The sequence below is a fragment of the Fundulus heteroclitus genome, unplaced genomic scaffold (genome assembly GCF_011125445.2).
Source record: "Fundulus heteroclitus isolate FHET01 unplaced genomic scaffold, MU-UCD_Fhet_4.1 scaffold_629, whole genome shotgun sequence".
Lineage (NCBI taxonomy): Eukaryota > Metazoa > Chordata > Actinopteri > Cyprinodontiformes > Fundulidae > Fundulus > Fundulus heteroclitus.
In genome coordinates, this window is record NW_023397065.1 from 45,914 (window position 1) to 66,001 (window position 20,088).

General features: G+C 39.9%; 1 protein-coding gene across 1 annotated transcript in view; it reads right to left on the reverse strand.

Annotated features, from left to right (window-relative positions):
- The window catches only part of LOC118556351 (netrin receptor UNC5D-like), a gene marked incomplete at its 3' end in the record, with an annotated part of 55,449 nt that extends 42,584 nt beyond the window's left edge, over positions 1–12,865 (reverse strand). The window contains exon 1 of the mRNA XM_036133457.1: positions 12,826–12,865. Within this exon, the coding sequence (XP_035989350.1) occupies positions 12,826–12,865 (40 nt within the window). The remainder of the gene's footprint in view (positions 1–12,825) is intronic.
- Positions 12,866–20,088: the final 7,223 nt, after the last annotated feature.

Here is a 20,088-nt window from a genome sequence, read left to right on the forward strand (position 1 = left end):
TTTACGCAGAATTGACCAAAAGGAGAAATGATGCCTGGACCATCGAGGGGTAATATCTGACTTAAAATTGACACATTCTTAAATTGGCATTAATAACATCAAACCATGGATTGATTCTGCCTTGTGTTTTCTGGTTCAGGCTGCTGCTGGTGTGGTATTGGAACCCTTTGGATTTTGTAGTGCCGCCCGAGCATTGTTCAAATGCTACAGCCTATCTGAATGTTGCTGATGCCGTCCCGGCTGCTGTGACCAGCAGCCTACTGATCATCTGATGGCTAAATCCGGCAGGATAAGACACTTTGTCACAAAGCTCGCATCCTTCCAAACCGGTATCTTAAAAATGACAAGTTCTCTGTACTCCAATGGGCTCCACAGTCACCAGATATCCATCCAATGGATGATCTTTAGGGTTTGGCAGGGGAGCCGCCATTAAATCTGTGGCAACTACCCATCCAACTGAACCAGAGTGGACACAAATGAGATGGCCTGGTTCCAGTTCACCACCAAGGTGCTCTAACCAGCTAAAGTCGGGGCTCTGCGCATTCCAGTCAACTTCCTCCAAACAAAACTCACACATCTATACGCCTGAACCGAGCGTGCAAAAACATTTCAGACTTTTCCCTCTATCAAGATAATCCTCCAGTTTCAAAACAAAACAAACAAAAAAAAAAGACCTTGGCTTCTCCACTGATGCAAAAATGTTGAAATTGAAGATGTCATTCGGAAGTTGCTCTAAACCTCTTTGCATGCTGCAGTATAAAGTGTTGCTGTTGCTAGAGCTAAGGGCTCAAGTCTAACTCCCACACAGCCCCACACCAAACAAACACCTCCAAACTCCCCGTTTGGCTCAATGAATTCAGAGTATTGTTCTGCTGGCAATTGCCAAACTCAGACTTGTCCATCAGATTTCCAGAGAGAGAGTGAGAGAGAGGCGTGATTGATTGAGTCCAGCGGTAGCATGTTCTACAGGATTGCATCTGAGATGTGGCATCGCGCTTGGTGATGTAAGGTTTGATGACGCTGCTTGGCCGAGAAACCCCATTTGGCCAAACTCTTTACCTACAGCTCCTGCCGTGATCTGAAGGACAGACAAACATGAAGAGGTCTGAAGTGATTCATTTTGCACACAGCTGGTGATTTTTCAACACTGAGTGTGTAGTGCTACCGCACACAAATGTCCACAGATTGTATAGTTGCAGGAAAACTTCACAAAGGAATTAATCTCACAGGTAGCAGCTAATCACAGCACGATGCCTGAATCCACGGAGCTCCCCAGAGTAACTCTTTTGTACATAAATGCCTTCCGCACCACAAGGTGCCTCCCCTGATAAAAGTGATTGCAACAACTGAAATTAATGACTTGGATAGGTGTCTCAACGCATTCAGTAACATAGTGCATCACTGGCATGAGGACCATGAATACATAACACTTGAAATAATATGCTTCCAAATGATGCATCAGAGTAGTCCTCTGCGATTGTGCTAGTGCATATATCATTATTATTTCGATGACAACTTTGGTTTCATATACAGTGAGGCTCTAGGTTGAAGTTAAATTTGATGAAAGAAAGTTTCTCGTTTTGAATGAAGCTTGATTTACATCCATGAACAACACTTTGATCCCAGGAGTTGGTGCTCACTACAAACAGTTACTTCATCTCACGGACAAGGTGCTGGCAGCGCATTAGCAGCCATTACTCCCCGCCTCCTCTGCCCGTTTGAGGACTGTTTCAGTCGCAACACGTCTGGCTGCTTCTGAGCCCCACAACTGTAATTATACTCTGACTAATCCGCTAGTTTGGTGGAACATCTTTCATGCAACTGTGAAGAGTTTATTGAGGCAAACCAACCCATCAGCTCACACCTCCCCGCCGCACACTCCATGTTTCCCCCACAGTGATGGTTGTACCTCTGAAAAGCCCATCAGGATTAGGGAACCCACTCTCTTGCTTTCTCTCCTCCTCTCGTGCTAATCCCATCCTCCTACCTTTCCTTGCTGGATGTCTCCTGATGGAGGGAAATAGATAAAAGACTCTCTGTGATTCCCCGGCTGTGAAAATCACAGAACTTGTTCACTGTTCCCTCCACCCCTCAGTGGGACACGTTCGCATTCTCTCCCCTCGTTCGTGGAACAGGGGCTGAACAAAGAGACATGCTTTTAATTTCAAAATGTCTAGCCCCGGGCAAGCTTTTCTTGTACGGAGGGCTCCTCTTTGTTTTGCGCGGGCAGAATTGACATGGTGTGTTTGTGTTTGGAGGGATGCAAAACAGAGACGTGACTGCGCATCAAGGCGGTGATAGATGAGAACAGGAACACCCAAACACAGAGCTGTCAAACCCCGTAAAGCCGTCGGCATTATGACATCTGATGAAGGGATCGGCTCTCCTATTAATTAATGCCCACCAACAGGGAAGTTCGACAACACCGACTATTACTGCTAAGACCAACAACGACATTGGAGATTATTTCAGGTTTCATCGCCGTTAGTAGTCTGTTCGCCGCTCCGATTTTTCCCTTCCATTTAGCCGCTGGGGGGGTTTCGCAACAGACAGATTAAGAGAGACACATGAAAGGAAACCGGTGCCATTTAACCTCAGGCTGGTGTCGGCGTGTGCGGCTTACAAGCACTTAACTGTCCCTGGAAACTGCATAACATTGTCTCCGGTCATGAAATTGATGAATATAAATCACAAACAGTAGCGCAGAGCTGCAGCAGCAATATTTATATTACGGCGTGCTATTTTAAACCACAGCGCGATAAGGCTCTGCGGAGCAGTTCTGTGATGAAGTGTGATGCTGCTTGACATTCCCACAACATTACCTCGACGTTACCTCATTTACATCCGGAGGTCGGTGCAGACCAGGTTCATTGGTTCATCTCGCCACAATATGCTTCCCTGCCGCCATTCAGGAGACCGCCGAGGCCCGTGCTTCACAGTTTTCAGAATGATCTACAACCGATGCTTCCGTCTGGCAATACCACATAAGGGGCACAGATACATTTAGCCAACTCACAGAGAAAACAACATATCACTGCCAAAGGCCTGAGTGATGGCTCCATTTTCTTTCCCTTTCTCTGCCCCTGTGTCTGGCTCGCACATAAATGCTTCTACAGGAAATACACACTAGTTGTGAAGCATCTTGTCAGGAAGCAAGCTTATTTTTTTTATTTTTTTCTTCAGATGAGCAAACAGTCTATACCTCTTTACATGCAGAATTAAAAACAGACGGGCAAACTCTGCATCTTTGGATGTAAGCTTATTTCACAGAGGCAATGAAAATACCCTTTTACACGCCTTTTTACATGTTAATGTAGCTTTTACAAACTATATCTGTGTATTCTTCACAGCCCACTTGGCTCTGATACCGCTAAATAAATTATAGTGCCACCATCTCATTAATAAATACTCCACCTGTGTGAAATTTAATTTCAGTTTAAGCTTGGCTATTCTGTAATGGTCTGCATGTTATAGAGCGTTAGAGAACTAACGGCACCGTGAAGAAGAAGGAACACACCAGACAGATCAGGCACAAAATTGTGGACAAGTTTAAAACAGGCTTCGGTTGTAGAACATCAAAAGTTCTGAACATCTAATGAAGCACTATTCAATCCATCATGTGAATACAGAGAGAGTACGTCCCGGCTGCAAACTTAACAAGACATCCGTCCTCCTAAACTGCCAGAGTTGGCAAGGAGAGCGTCGATCAGAGAATCAACCGAGAGGCCCGCTGTAACTCCTGAGGATCTGCTGGGATACACGGCTCCAGTGAGGTAATCTGTCAACAGGATTACTATCAGTCATACGCTCCGCAGCCTTTATGGAAGAGGTGCACGGAAAAAAAGTCAATGTTGAAAGAAACCCATGAGAAGTACTGTTGGCAGTCTGTCACAAATCCAACTGAGAAGCTATGGCAAGACCGGCTGTTGTGTTCAGAAACTTGAGCTAGTCAACAAAGAAAAGGCAAGAATGTTGGTGTCTAGATGTGCAAAGCAGACAGAGACGACAACAAACAGACTGGGAGATGTAACTGCACAAAGAGCTATGATTTGTGTTGGTCTATCACAAAAATACCAATTCTGACATTAGACTTCATCTAATCAACGGTTTGTGAAGCAGACAGCCCAGCCTTAGTGTCGTGAAGATGTGCAGATGGCGACTGACAATATTTTCTGCTACACTTCGGTACATTATCTGTATAAACCCTTCACAATTATTGGTCTCTTCACATATAGATGGCCTACCTGTGAGGTCTGCATGAATATAACCATGCTGAGTGCTATCATTTTAAAACTGGTAACCACCAAGATGGCCTCTGTCTTCTTTAGCCTGAAGGACAAATTGCCAATGAATTATAAAATAAGTGTTAAATTTTGAATCATCTCTCTGTCTCTCCTCTGCAGTACATAATGGCCCGAGTAACTCTGAAATTCAGAGACGATGCTTGATCGATCGACCGAGCTAAAAACAAGTCAGAAGAGAGAAAACAGAAAAAGAACATTTTTCTACATCTACAACTCCTGCCAGAAAAACGTCATTACCTGCAACGTGGCTGGGTTTTTAATTTGTTCAGGTTTGTGCTTTAAGACAGTCAGTGGATAGCGCTACAACAAGGTCATCTGTTTAAAAGTCTGACTGGTGCTAAATAGATATATATTATAAAACCCATTTTCAATACACCTTTAAGTCCTAGTTAATGGCAATAAAAGACTGAGAGGCTAAGAATGTGCAGCAATGCAGTGACACAACCCTTCAACTCATCGTTTAAAGCAAAACTGGAGTTCTGTTCTTATAAACAACAGACTCAAAAGATTAATTTTGAAAGATTTTCCTGGTGTCAACACGTTTTCAGAAAAACTGAACGAAAATCCGTTTGTCTCCAACTTAAGCCTGTCTGCTGCTCCAAAGAGTTAGTTGGGGAAGTACGTTTTGCATATTTTGTACAAGATCTCAAAATATCTAAAAAGCCACATATTCAACTAAAAGAATTTCAAGCAACTCGCTCATGCTAGACAGCACTTTATATAATACGCATATAAAACCAGAACTAATAATTTTGGTAAGCCTAGCTGACATGTGGTTTCAGAAAAGCTCAAAGAAAACAGTTGCCTTACACCTTGCACCCAGCCATGTACTTTCAGAGCAAAGATTTCAACCATCCGAGGCTTCATCCATGGCATCATGATCAGCAGCTAATCTTGGCTACCCTGAAGGGATTCTCTTTGCACCAGAAATCAAAGCAGAACAGAAAAACTGCTATCAGAATAAAAAGTGAAACATACCAGGCATGGATATATTTCGTTTCTTTGTCTGTCAGTGTTTCCTTTTAAAGCTACAAAATGAATGCGATGCACACCGCAGTAATTTGTCCACAAATATGTAAGTTCTAGGGGCCATTGTCCTTGGTTGTGTGAACAATCTAAAGGCTCAATGAGAATAACACAACTTTGGTTTAGAACTTAAATTAATCCTGGTCAAACATTCCCTGTGACTCACCTGAAGTGTTGGGGAGATTTGCAAACCTAACATTGTCTCGTCGAGGAGTCCGGATCTACAGCTGAAGGATGAAAACAATCCCTAAAGCCATAAAGGTTGAGAAAGTGTGGGAGACGAAGTTCAGCGTTGTCTCAGACACATATTTACACTCCCACCATTATAAAGTGAAAATTCAAATCTAATCTGCAGGAAAAAGCCTCCTCCCAAGATAATTTGTGAGGAAGTGAAGATGTTTATCTATGCTTTAGGACCAAGAGGAACAGATGAATTACACTTTAGTTCAATGCTTTGCAGCTCTGTACTCTGTGACGAACAGCAACTCGTTTGCCCCTTCACAGCACATCAATGAAATTATTTGGAAATGAAGAAAAGAGAGAGCAGGTTCAAAATGAAATATTTACAAATGGTAAAGACTGATCCTGCCTTTGCTATTTGTTTCTGCATCACTTTGGCAGCACGTTAAACTCATGTCAAGAAGAACTAGAAGCATCCTTGTTACATCTGTTCCCACAGCAGACGAGGTAAAGGGAAAATGATAACAGTTTTCCCTCTGAAGTCAGGTAGGTGTCAGGGAAGTCAAGGAAGACAAAAATGGACTGCCAGTTTATTAGCAGTAAAACTTTTTAATGCATCACAATAATTTGAAAGCAATGTTTGCTAATATATACAGTTACTGTACATGTGGGATTATCAATTCTTTTTCTGTGTTTCATCCATATAAAAATTTCAGACCTAATCTTTTTATCAGCGTCACAGTTCAACGTTTTCAAAATGTTTTATTTTATACACAAAAATTATTATTTTTTTTAAAGATTATCTAGTTTTTTTCATTATTATTAATTGTGTGTAACTCTGTGTCTTTGCCACTGTCACTTCCACATGTCCCCGTTGTTGGACAATAAAGGAATTTATTATCTTATCTTTACTTTATGCTTAATAAAAGCCAATAAAGATTTGGATATTTTCTCTTTGTGTCAATGTAATATAAATAGGCTGTAAAGTGTTGAACCCTCTCACACCTGGTGTGACTTTTCAAAAACTAGGTAAGTGTGTATGGCAAGTATCAACCTAGTATGGAAAAAGTTAAAGTTGACATCTAAGATGTGCAAAAATACAAACAACTACTCCCATCAACATGTTATAATATGACTCTAGCACTTGCCATGCTCCACTCCATAGTCAGCCCCAAATCAATCTATGCAGGAAAAGGAAAAGCAACACTGTACAGTCAAGCCAGCCCTGCATTAATTTGGTGTGTTTACTGCTTTAGGCAGTAAACATACCTTGCTATGTTGGTTGCACGTAACAATAAGCAAATGCTTTGCTTTCTTCTAATCCTGACGACATTTTCCTGTGAGTAACGGTGGTATGAAAACGTATTACATCCCTTTTTGGCACTAATATATACATGAATTGAGATTGCGTGGGTAATTAAACTTTTTTGTAACTTCTTTTATTACTCCTCTTCCCTCAGGGTGGGAACAGGTACTGGCTCCCAATGTGCATATGTTTTATGGCATATATATATATAGATATATATATATATATATATATATATATATATATATATATATGTGTGTGTGTGTGTGTGTGTGTGTGTGTGTGTGTGTGTGTGTGTGTGTGTGTGTGTGTGTGTTTAGACTGGCAGCCGGAGATAGGCACCAGCACCCCAGCAGGAATAAGCGTGTCTGAAAATGGATGGATGGATGGATGGATATATATATATATATATATATATATATATATATATATATATATATATATATATATATATATATATATACGTATATATATATATGCACATTGTGGACATTGTGATAATTGACAAGCAGCAGGGGACAGCTGTTGTGATTGATGTGGCCATCCCAAGTGATGGAAACATCAGGGGAAAAAGAACAAGAGAAACTGGAGAAATACCAAGGACTCAGGAAGGAACTAAAAAGAGCCTGGAAGGTGAAGACAACAGTAGTGGCAGTGGTCATTGGTGCACTCATGGTAATAACCCCCACTCCGGAGAAGTGCCTCCAGCAGATACTTGGAGACACATCAGACATCTCAGTCCAGAAGAGAGCAATCTTAGGAACAGCTAAGATCCTAAGAAGAACCCTCAAGCTCCCAGGCCTCTGGTAGAGGACCCAAGCTTGAGAAATGGAGAACCATCCACCATGCTCAGGAATATGACAGGTGGGTGAGAGAGCATTTATATTTCTTTCTATCTATCTATCTATCTATCTATCTATCTATCTATCTATCTATCTATCTATCTATCTATCTATCTATCTATCTATCTATCTATCTATCTATCTATCTATCTATCTATCTATCTATCTATATATATATATATATAAATACACACACACATATATATATATATATATATATATATATATATATATATATATATATATATATATATATATATAAACACACACTTATGGTCATTTTGGTACCTCGATTTATCCCTACATCCATCTTCCTGGGGTATAGGACATTAACTAAAACATTTGCGTCTGTGTTTGTATATTGTTTAGCATGGTAAACCAAGTCCATTTACAAGTTCCACAGAAGCTCAGTAAAGAGCAATCTTTATAACTTTGACATCTTAATGGCACAGGATCTAGGTGCTTCCACATGGATTAAACAAATCAATTACTAAAACTTTTTTCACCCATAGTAACATGTCACGAACTAGTGTAAGAAATATGGTGTTTAATCTGCCGTTGAAAGAGAGACCTATTTGTAGATTGGATGATTATTGTTGCTGCGCAAACACTGACTTTTTATTAAGTGCATCAGCGTAAATACATGAATAAATACAGCTTGGCAGTGGTCAACGCTGCATTAATTATATATGCCCGGTGTAGTGGGCCTTCATAGGCAGTATCGGCACTAAGTCGTGCAGCAGATGGATGGGCTAGTCTGAGGATTAGAGGTGAAGCTAACAGAGGAGGTGGGGGTGGAAGGAGATTGCTGAAGCAGATGATAGGTGGGTGTTGAGTATAGTGAGAAGCACTGGGGGAGCATCTGTTCAGATCATAGGTGTCCACAGCATGAAGGTAGAAAAAAAATAAATCTGTAAAACAGAAAATGTTTAAAAATGTTCAACCTGAAATACAACACACTTCCTTTTGTCTTAATTACGTTCCCATCATACACTTCCCACATGTTTAAAAAGTATGTTAAATGAAAGCTAAACATACGCACAGCAAAATCAGTGAAACCTGACCCCTCCACACTCGGATAAGGAGAGCGTATGCTGTGCTGAATGTTGTGCTAGATGGGTCATGTTTAGTGTTCGTCACCCAAGCACATCAGGCTGTAGCAAAAGATGTCCCCACCCAACAACCATATGGTGTTTGCAATTGCAGGATGTATTGTACACAAATGCATTCCCTTAAAGCTGTCTCCAAAGTCTGAATGTGGCGTGTGTAAAAAAAAAAAAAACATCGTCTCTCTCTCGCTCAAAAGAGTTCTACTCCTGCTTTTCCTTAACCAAGCTTCTCTGTAACATAAGACAAAAGAAACACCTTAAGATGTAAATCTCTCCTCCACCTTATGATGTCTGTGCTGCAGGAATCACATGCATGAACACATTTGTGCTGTGCCTCCCAGTCTCTTAAAAACAGCGTGGTCTCTACAGAAAGAGATGCAAGAGCGGTTTGTTCAAATATTGATGCAAGCCTCTCATCTGTCATCTCACGAAGCAACACACACCACACATTTGACGCTTGCACTGATTGCATGTGTGCCACAACTGAAGCATTCCCAAGTAGAGACAGTTTTCCCGAAACACATGCCAGATGTCCAACCAAAACGACAATAAACAAATGTTGACTCTGCCCTGATTCCCTGCTTTGCATTAAAACTACTTTCCCCCCCTTGTGTTAATCCACTAAACTTTCTTAGCAAGTAAAACTGTCATGGTGTGGTTCAGGAGGGATGCAAGCGCAGTATGACATATTGGCAAAAAGGTTTAAAGGGAAGATATCATGCAAAATCCACTTTTTTAGCCCTTAAATATATCTTTTGTGTAGTTGGAGTCTCTAGAAGTGCAGAAAATTTGAATCTAGTCTGTCCATATGCTGCGTAGATATCTTTATGTTTTGTTTGGTCATGTTTTTCAAGCCGTTCCATTTTCTATTATGTTTTTACAACAATTACGTCACAGTATTTGCTACAAGTGGGTAAGTCAAAATGCTCGGGTGTTGGGTCTATTAAGCCACACAATTCAATACACCGTCCTCCTGCATACTCCAAAAATGGCCAAACAGGGTGGAGTGGAATGCTTAGCGACCTGGAATGGGGGCGGGGCGTGAAGCACTCCTCAGAATCAGGGGCAAAAGAGAGGCTGTGGAGCAACAACAATGAGGAGTTCAGACCAAAGCATTGCATTTCCAATTTATATAAACCACGACTGAATGATTTAAATGTGACATTCTTTAAAAAGCATGATATGTCCGCTTTAATGATAATTAAACAAAATTTACAAGTAGTCTTCACACAGCGGATAAGACAAGACGCATGGCAACTGAATAACACTGGGGACCAGCAAGGGAAAGAGAGACCCAGACAGCTTAAAGGCAGTGGAGAAGTGAGGAGAAGGGCGTGGCAAGCAGGTGAGAGTAATCACTTGGAATGAGAAACAGTTGAAACTAATGAAGATAAGCACAATGATTAAAAACACATGGAAGAACCTAAGAAGGAACATAACAAAATTCAATATTTAATCCAACCCCCCCCCCCCCCACCCCCTCAAACACTAAGACTTAGGGCTAAATAACATAAGAGAATAGCTAAAAAGACTACAGTTTAGGGAACTAAAGAACTAGTCAAAATACATACACAAAACATATTGAATTTGACTTTGGAAAGCGCCTTGAGATGACGTTTCATGAATTGGCGCTATATAAATAAAATTGAATTGAATTGAATTGAAATGAATTGAATTGAAAAGAAAAACCAAAACACACCTGGAAAATCATGACAAAAACATGTCATGACAAACTTAGACTTTTCAAGGGAGTTTCATTACATGAGCAAGGTCCCAACTCCATCACAGCTTATCACAGTTTATCTATTTATATGCTGGGCAAGGAGAGCAGCCAAGAGGGCCATGGTAACTCAAAGGTAAAGATCCACAGCTCAGGTGGGTAAATCTTTTGACAGTACAACGATGTGCTGTGCACTGCACAAATTTTATGGATCAGCGACCAGAAGAAGTCCTGCATGAAAAGAATCCCATAAAGAGTGCTATTTGCTGTTAAATAATGCTATGCGTGGCAGAAAACTAACACTTCACATCACCCTTAAAAGGAACAAAACAATGTAAATATAAAAATATAAATAAATAAGCAAAAACATGGTGGTAGCATCAAGCTGTGGTTATCTTTTTTTTAGCATGGTCAGGGAAGCTTAATCGAATTAATGGAAACATGAATAGAGCTAATCACAGACACATCCTTCAAGGAAACTCTAAATGACAAACATGGACACTAATCATACAGTCAGACCTTGAATTTTTGTTTGTTTGTTTTAAAGTACCGATAGGGATGGGTACCAAATTTGGTACTTTTATAGGTCAAATCAAACAGTACCATGTTTTGATACCTAAACTCATCATAGAGAAACTGAGTAGAAGAGTGGCCGACTTTCCATGGCAGACTTGAACACAGCATTGCACGCACAGAGCGTAATGGTGTCAATAGCTGCTGGTTCAGTCAACAAAGCATGCATGGCTGATAGAAAGCACTCGAAAGTATGGCTCCTCTTTTGAAAATGCGCTGCAGATTCCGCTCGCTGCAAAATGTGTGACTCAAAGTGCAAGGGCAGCAGCGGAAATACTTTTAGTTTGAGGAAGCACCTGGTCACTGCTGCCAGTTGGTACCGTTGAATTCCCAGGTATCAGATCGGAAGGTCAAAAGTACCCATCCCTAAGTACCGACATCAGCGCCAAAATTATACCCCAAAAAAAGTTAGCTGCAGGATATGCCATTCTGGTCATAATCCCTTGCCATAAAAATTAGTGTAGCTGGATGCTTTCATGGGATGGTGTGCCAATCTGGCTGTTACACACCTGCATGTCTTGTTGCGTTTAAGGTTTGGAAGTCTGTTCAGTAACACCTGGGAATCGAGTGAATCCCTGCAATTTAAAGACTGTGACTTCCCGCTAACTTCTACATGCTTTGTTTCACAGGTATTGCGCGCCACCTTTTGTGGCTTAGTTTAGTTTGAACATTTAAACACATTAGAAAACATCTACGTATGCATTCTCCACTCATCTGAAATCTAAGTATCTGTCCAGACCGTGTGAGTCAGGTGAATCTCAGAGAAGCAGCTGTCTTTGGCAGCACTCTGAAAATAGGTGCAAAAAAAGCTATTCAAGGGCATTTTTTTAAAATAATGCTTTCACCATCATTTATAGGAATTTCTGGTCCTTTGCTTTTAATGATTTTTTTCTAAACTGTCAATTTGCCCAGACAAAATGTGCGCGACAAATAATCAGTGAAAGAACAAACAAACAAACAAAAAGGCAGATCGTGAACCCCCGTAGATGCTCTAATGCAGTCCGTGTGAATTCATTGTGCCTAAGGGACGACAAATAATAGGAGACCAGAAAAGGTCTCCTGGGTGGGTTCCTGTGGCTGTGTGGCGACGCTGAAGCACATCAAAAAAGGAGGGGAGGTGGGGCATCCTGGAAGTTTTAATTTGTAAAAAAAATAATATAATGACTTGCTTCTGTTTTGAACAGCAGGTATTCGGAGATTGGGGTAACTTAGTGTAAATGTTAGGGATGCGCACTTCAGTCAGTCAAATGTAGCAACATTTTTTGGAATAAAAAAAAAACAGTGACCTGGTTTTTGCTCTGTGTTGCTATGACTTCTTTTATGAATTCCTATCCTGCTTCGCTAAAAAAGCACCAGAGAAACATCTTTGTTTCCAAAAACATGCAACTGTCTTTTGGTATTTTTTTTTTGGAGCTGTGTCGAATATACTATTAAACATGCAGACAACCCGGTGCACGAGCGTGCGTGTGTGCGTACAGTTTGTGTGTCCCGCATACAAACACCCAGGTGGTATATGTGTCTTCATCGGTGTTGTGACAGCCTGCCAGCCTGGTTTTGGCAGCTGAGAGATAGTGCCTCCCTCAGCTCTCCCGATAATCAAAGAGTAAACATGCTGAAGCAAAAGTGGGTTACCTGGATGTCAAACTAACAACAAAAAAACCTCAATAATATCAGCAGCTTTTCTATAGGACTTGCTTATTCTCAGATTGATATTGGGAGGGGAAAAACAACTCCTTCCATGAATGTTACATGCATTTGCATCTACCTTTCATGTTCAGTATGTCAATGATCCCGCTGGAAGACATTTCCGCCACTAAAACACTTGAGGAAAGCAGGCTAAAAATACAGTATTAGAAATAAGCTCCGGACTTGTGTACATCGGCACAGAGTGTGGATATAATCCCTTTAAAATCCATCCAAAATGTTGACTTGGCTTTTCTAAACTGAAAATGCTTTGCCATCAATAATGGGCTGCACCGCGTTAAATAAAACATCTCTTCCTACATGTGACAGTGATGCTTGAATCATTTCTTAGCACATTATTTTTTTTTCATTAGAAATTCATCAAAGTATAAGCATCGCTGTCTTATAGAAATTATGTGCTCATTCAAGTAAACGGCTTTGTTTTCCCTTTGAAGAGCAAGTGCTGGCAGAAGTTGGTTGGAGTGGATGGTGGCATGCTTAGCACTTGACTTATAAAGCGCTCTGGATTTGCATAAGGACTGCGCAATTAGACAAAATATGCTGATCGGGTTTGGATTAGCTGGAAATAAATACAAATATTCTGTTATGGTAAGATGATGATGATATTGAGGGAGACAAAAATTATAGATGCTCCTCTTGTTCTTCAAAAAGTATTCACTTCCCTTGGACACATTTTTATTTTGTCACACCGCAAGCACTAAACATCAGTGTATTTTATTGGGATTTTATAAATGGACCAAAGCAAAGTAAATATTTGCGATGTGGAAGGAAGAAGATACATGTTTTTTTTATAATATAAGTAAATATTGATGTCTGCTCTGGATTGTTAATAAAGATTGTGAAATAAAAATGGTAGCAACCAGTTACCTTCCTGAGTCATCTAACAAGCAAGTATTGTAATTTATTCCCCGTATAAATCCCGTTGTTTTGTGAAGGCCTCAGAGGGTAGGTAGAAAGCACTGGTGAATAAACAGCAACACGAAGACCAAGGAACACAGCAGAAAGGTTGGTTCATCCAGGACGTAACAATCTTAGCTCTCAAACAGAGGACAAACGCTCTTTTCTTGCTTCTTGAAGAGGTTTCAACCCTCTTCCAAAAGGCTGAGAGCTTTGAACAGCTTTCCCAAGCTTTGAACATAAGTGTTTATTCCCGACATCCAAAAACGGAAAGAGCATGACACGACTGCAAACATACCAAAGCGTGGCGATGAGAAGCAGTTTGACACAAATCTTGTAGGATACGCAGAAAACAATTGGAAGGAGGCGCTCTGATTAGATCAGGCCAAAATTGGATGTTTTAAACTAACACTACCCACTAACCTTAACGCATCTTGTCAGAGTTGTCGCATGCTGGGGGTAGCATAATGGCAAGGGAATGCTTTTCTTCAACAGGAAAGCTGGTCAGAGTTGATGGGAAGCTGGGTGAAGCTAAATAAAGGGCAACCCCACAAGAAAACCCTTTTGAGGTTGCAAAAAACCTGAGCCCAAAGTGACGGTTCACCTGCTAAACGGACAAGGATCTTGAATGTAAAATCAATGCTTCAAAAGAATGGTTTAGATAACGCATATTCAAGGGCCTGTAGTGAAATCGGCCTACACAAAAATAACGCAAGATCAGACTCTAAGGCTCGTTTAAGACCACAATAAATGTAAGGTGATTGTTGCAGTCACCCCTCCCAAGTGACTGTTCTCACAGCAGGGGGAAACACTGTCCTCTGCGAGGATCAGCCTGGGTTTCACAGACTCACAAACGTGCTCAACTGGGAAAGGAGCTAAGTCTGCAGCCTGTTTTCTGCGTAACCGGTAAAGATTCTTTCTATACCGAAACCAGTCTTTCTCAGCTGTTGCAGGAAAGCTGAGTATGCTGCAGCCTCCAGGTAATGAATACAGACTGCAACCCCCTCCATAGGCCGAGTGCAGACCACTTGAGGTGTGTAACGCTTCGCAGGCCGGGTTTCTGGAGGCGTTTTTTTTCGAGCTTATCTGATAATAAGCCTTCACCCTGGCCCAACTTCTTCCAACTGGATGCCCAAAGTCTCACACAGAGGCACAGAAAGGTTTGGCAGAGTAAGGCAGTGAAAGTCAAATGGTTTATTTTAAATGGCTGATTTTAAATAAACCATAATAAAAAGGTCCCAGAGCTTATAGGCTAGTTTCCACTAGCATTCTGGAGACCAAGCTTTGCTGATGTGTGATTTACGGTTATAACAAACTTTATTTCCGTAAGGGTTTTATACCGATGGGATATTGATGTTTGTATTGTCCGGTCTGCTCATTATGACCAAATAGCGGTTAACAGTATTTTTTAAATTAAGGCCGAATGTCTGTAAGCATAGGGCTAGTTAGCCCCTTCTAATAGCTTAGGGCTATCACCCAGTAAACGCAACTACGGTTCGTCTTTAAACATAATGTTTGTTTGTTAAGCTCTGTGATTGTTCGATAGTGTTATGAGTGTTATTACTGCTTTAATATGGAAGATTAATGTCAATCCAATGGTGTTTGTTTAACTTTAAGGTATAACTTTAAACTCAAGCGAGGGTAAACATTGCCCACAGGAAGTGCCCCGACACATCATTTCCGGTCAATCTTTGGTGGTTTAATCCTGAATTACCAATTCGAGCATTAATTATTTCCTGGAGAAATAATTACATTTATAGAACTCAAGTGGGCTAAAGGCATTGATTTTTACTGAGCAAATTCTTTAAAATGTTATTTTCTCAGATAATGTTTTGTTTATCTCAGGATTTGCATTGTAAATGGGTTTAAACAAATATAAAATGTTGTTCTAAATTAGTTAAACTAATTTCATCTCATTCCACATTCTTTAAGATGAACTTTGGTTCTTTAACTTAGATCTGCAGTGAACCAGGATTCACTGAATCATTTTGATGATGGTTTTCAACTATTTTATTTATCCTTTTGTTTGCTTTGTGTGTACATAGTTCCTTATCTTATTTTTTATCTTCATTTTGCTTAGTAGTTTAGTTAAGTTTCACTAGCCTAGTAGATGTGATTTGTTGATTGAAATATAGTGTTAAGTCAGATAAACAGCATTCTATTGTGGTGTTTGCTGGGTGTTTATTTTATTTCTGTTAATAAATTTCTGAACTTGAAGAGAAGTTGTCACTCCTTATTCTCTATGTGTGCAAAGTTTGCTGTTAAAAGAACGCCGGAGCTCGATTTACCCTTTCAACTATTGTCCTAATATCAGCTGTTTGAGCTGATATTCACTGCACAATACCTAACACACCGAGAGTTATTTATTAAACATTAAATAACTGAAAACAGTGCGTAATGGCACAGCAGGCCAGTCAACATTCAGACCATAGTTCCACCAGATTATGTGCAAAGATTTGTTCACAAAGGCTCTCAATACAGTCTGAATGAGCTTAAGCTGTTTTCTAAAGCAGAATGGATAAAATCATCAAGTACAAATACTGTAGAGATATACCTCAAATGACAATACAAGAATACCACAAAGTATTATAGTTTTGTAGAAAAAAGGAAAGAAAAAAAATCATCCACAAATATGACCTATGTGTAATTCTTTTACACATATAGTCCCAATAAACTAAAGTTGTAATTTAAGAAAATGTGAAATATGTAAGAAATATACAACACTCTATAAATTACTTATTTGCTCAATAGTCTTCTAATAAAAAAAAAAAATCAACATTTCCATTCTAAATAAGTAGAAAATGAAGTTTTTAAATAGGGTTTGCAATGACAAAAAGGAAGAAGACAATATTTACAGAAAATATTTGACTGACATTGAAATCAATTTTCCTCATTAGCATTAATACTTACGACAACTGTGTCAGTTTAAAAAAAATTTCCCAAGCAGTCCACCTCTTATATGAGTTTAATTACCGGTACCTGTAGAGGAGAACCAGGGTGATGCCAGGCAATCTTCAGACTACTCGATGAGTTGATTATTTTCCCTTACGTCGCCCCTATCGCGTAACCAGCCGAGTGACTTTTGAGTGATGACGAATGCAGATACGATGCGCCTTTATTAACATGTCGTATCCAGCTGAATTATTGCTTCATCTATCAAAGCTCCCTCTCCACTTTTGCACCGGTGTCGTTTAGAATCCGAGCCTCTGTTGACTGGCAGAGATGGCAGACAAAAGAAGATAATTGCTTACTTACTCTTTCCCATATAGGCTTTGATTCATTTGATCTTTTCTGACAGAGAAGAGACAGCGACATAATTAGAAGCACTGTGTGGCGTATACGACTTTGGCTGCAATCACGCTGGCAACCTGACAGCTCTCTCTAATGTGAGTGCACTTTGTAAGGAGTCTTCATAAATAAGTAAAACCCCAGAAAACAATCCCCCAATAACTCTTTTTCTCACTCACTTTTCCTGAGAGCTTTGACCGCAACCACAAATGCGAGTTGGACTTTATTATTAAATGAATGTATAAATAAATTACTGCTGTGTGGCCTTATGTGTGAAGGAAGACTGAAGTATCAAAATGGATTTCCATGAAAAGCAGTTTTACATTATTAATAAATGTTTGGCTTTTGAAAAATGTGGAACATTAAAAAGTTAGTCTTCAGCAAATTACAGGGGGAAAGCCATTCTGTATCGTCGTTAATAATCATTCGGCATAAAGTGATATATTTATAGCGGACGATGGGATTATTGAGTTGCTCCCCCTTAACTACTGCTTGAAACTGAAAGTTGCAATGGAGGCATCAGCTAAAGTTAACATATTTAAGTCCAGGTCTTTGTTTCTTTTACTAAGAACATGGGTGTGACTCCATTGAGAGTATATTTCAGGCCCCTGGCCTCATGTTAAATTGTTTTACATGTTTTATTGCAAAAAAAAACATTCAAGGTCTTGCACTCTACCGAAATGATGTGGTTCTCAAATGTTTTCTGTTGCGCCCCCTGTTTGAAGAGGGGACATTTTTTTTTGCTGTAATGCATTGAAATTGTCGCTCTGAAGATTACCCAGAATGCCTTTTAAATTGTATAATATATTTATGGGTTCATTTAAAGCATATAACAATGGTTTCTAACAACTAGAATGTTTCAACATTGCCACACTGTTTTAACTATAAAATGTTAAGAACAATACAAATGGCTTTTAGCCCAATTCGTACCTGCAGTCCACTTTTAACTAGCCATGAACCTCATATGGCAAAAATCATATCAAGGCATAAATATTAAAGAGTTACATTAAGTTTTGTTCTTATATAGGAGTTTATTAATAGTATTCATCATGTTTCTGACCGCAGGTACAGACCAAACAGCAGGGGGTGCTGTTGTCAAATTTAGAATGATTTATAAGCCCTGTATTTTCTGGGCAAAAAGGCTGTTTTTGCACACCCCTGCAATACCTTCCATGCAGGGGTTGAGGGGCGGGGGGGCAAAATTCTTAGTGGCTTGTCTAAACTCCACACAAGAAAGGAAACATCGGCAAAATCTCAACAGCAGAGAGCACCTGTCTGTGCTGTGTCTGCGTCTCGCTGGGATTTCCAGATGTACATGTCTGCTTTGGTACGAAGGTATTTCTGGGGAATATCTATTTGTGCATCGTATCTGTGATGTTGAAGTCACAGAGAGAAAATGCTATAGGAGTTGTGTAGAATTTCTTTGTCTTTTACAAACACAAAACAACAGGAACAAGTACACAAGTTGTATTCTGAGTCACACATCAGGAATCTCTTGCATTCACAGTTTTGCTCCAATTGATCAAAGAGAAATGGTGCAATACATCCCCATTCCTGCGTATGAAAAAACAAAAACAAAATCTGATGCATATTTCTTTGTCACTCACAGACACCAAACTGCAGTTACACCTTCACCAATTCTTCAGGCACACATATTCTGTTTTACATGTCACATATTATGAAACTCCTACAAAGACTGCTGCCAAGACGACCTCACCGTCATCCCTCCATAAGACTCATATCTAAATGAGTTCAAATCATGTTGAAACACTGATTAGGACAAACGGCGTGTCCTCTGTCAGTAATGTGTGGCAAATGGCTGACTTACATCTGCAAATCTGATGCCCCATAATCCGGTATTTCCAGTTGATGGATGCTGAGTCCAGGCCAGGCAGCACCCTCTGCTCTATGGGCATAAGAATTACCTTCCGGTCACAGATGGTTCTGCTCCACATATTAGTGTGACAAATGGTGCTGTAAGCCAAAAAAAGAAGGTGCGCCTTGTAAAGCCGCACTTGTGACTTCCGTCAGCAGATTAGCGCATTGCAAATTCATGCATTCACAGACCGGTGTCTGTGTTAAGGGAAATAAATTGATAAAAACATGAATCTGGGGGAAGTTGTTTTGCTCCCAATTTGCTGGACTGTGGAGCAAACATGTTACGGCGAGAGTTTTAGGTTTTGTGACATGTGGAAAGGAATCCGTGTGCCTGCACTGAAGAATCTGTGAAGGCGCAACAGCCGTGTTGCGTCTGTGAGTGAGAAACAAATATATACAAATAATTTTTAATTACACTGGCATGTGGATGTTTTGCCCCATTTGGTGTGTATCTATTGGAACAAAACTGGTTGTTAGAGGTTTGTGTTGTTTGACTCATAGAGTACAGTTTGAGTACTGGCACTTAGGGATATGAAGAGGTGTACCTGTTGTTTTGTATTCGAGAACAACAGAAAAAAAATTACAATTACACAACGCCTGTAGCATTTTTCTTTGTGACTTCAACTTCACTGTTAAAAATAGTTTTGGATCAAAAATACCAACTTTGGTGGAAATTATGTGCCTGACTGCACAAGTCATAATTATATGAATAATGTAAATAGATTCCCTGTCATCATAACCATCGCTCTTTAAGCAAGAAACTCTGTTTTTGTATATTTCACAATCCAGCTGAAGTCTGATCTGCACTGCCACAGCTTTAAATAAGATGTAAAAATAAGATGTAAACTATTTAAAAGAAGTGCACCAATGGAAACAATCAGCGGCCACCACATCTTTATGTGACCCAATAAAACTCTAGGATGGACAATATCAAAACACAAAAACACATTTTATACAGCTGCTACTGTGCTAATCCAATCAATGCTGAAGTTTTCACATTAGATTAGGAAGACCTAATCTAATGAAGACCAATCTAATGACCTAGGTATGACCTAATAAGAAATAAGCTAACTTTGGAATTTCAAACACCACATTTAACACAAAAGGCTTTCTCCATGAGTCTGCCTCCAGTTCATGACAAAACCTTTCCTATTACAATGTTATAGTTGGTACTGAGAAAGCAAGATTTATTTTGTCTTCAGAGTTTTTGCTCTGTGGAAACAAGAGAATTGGTGCGAAGCAAACACCAGCAGCAGTTTAC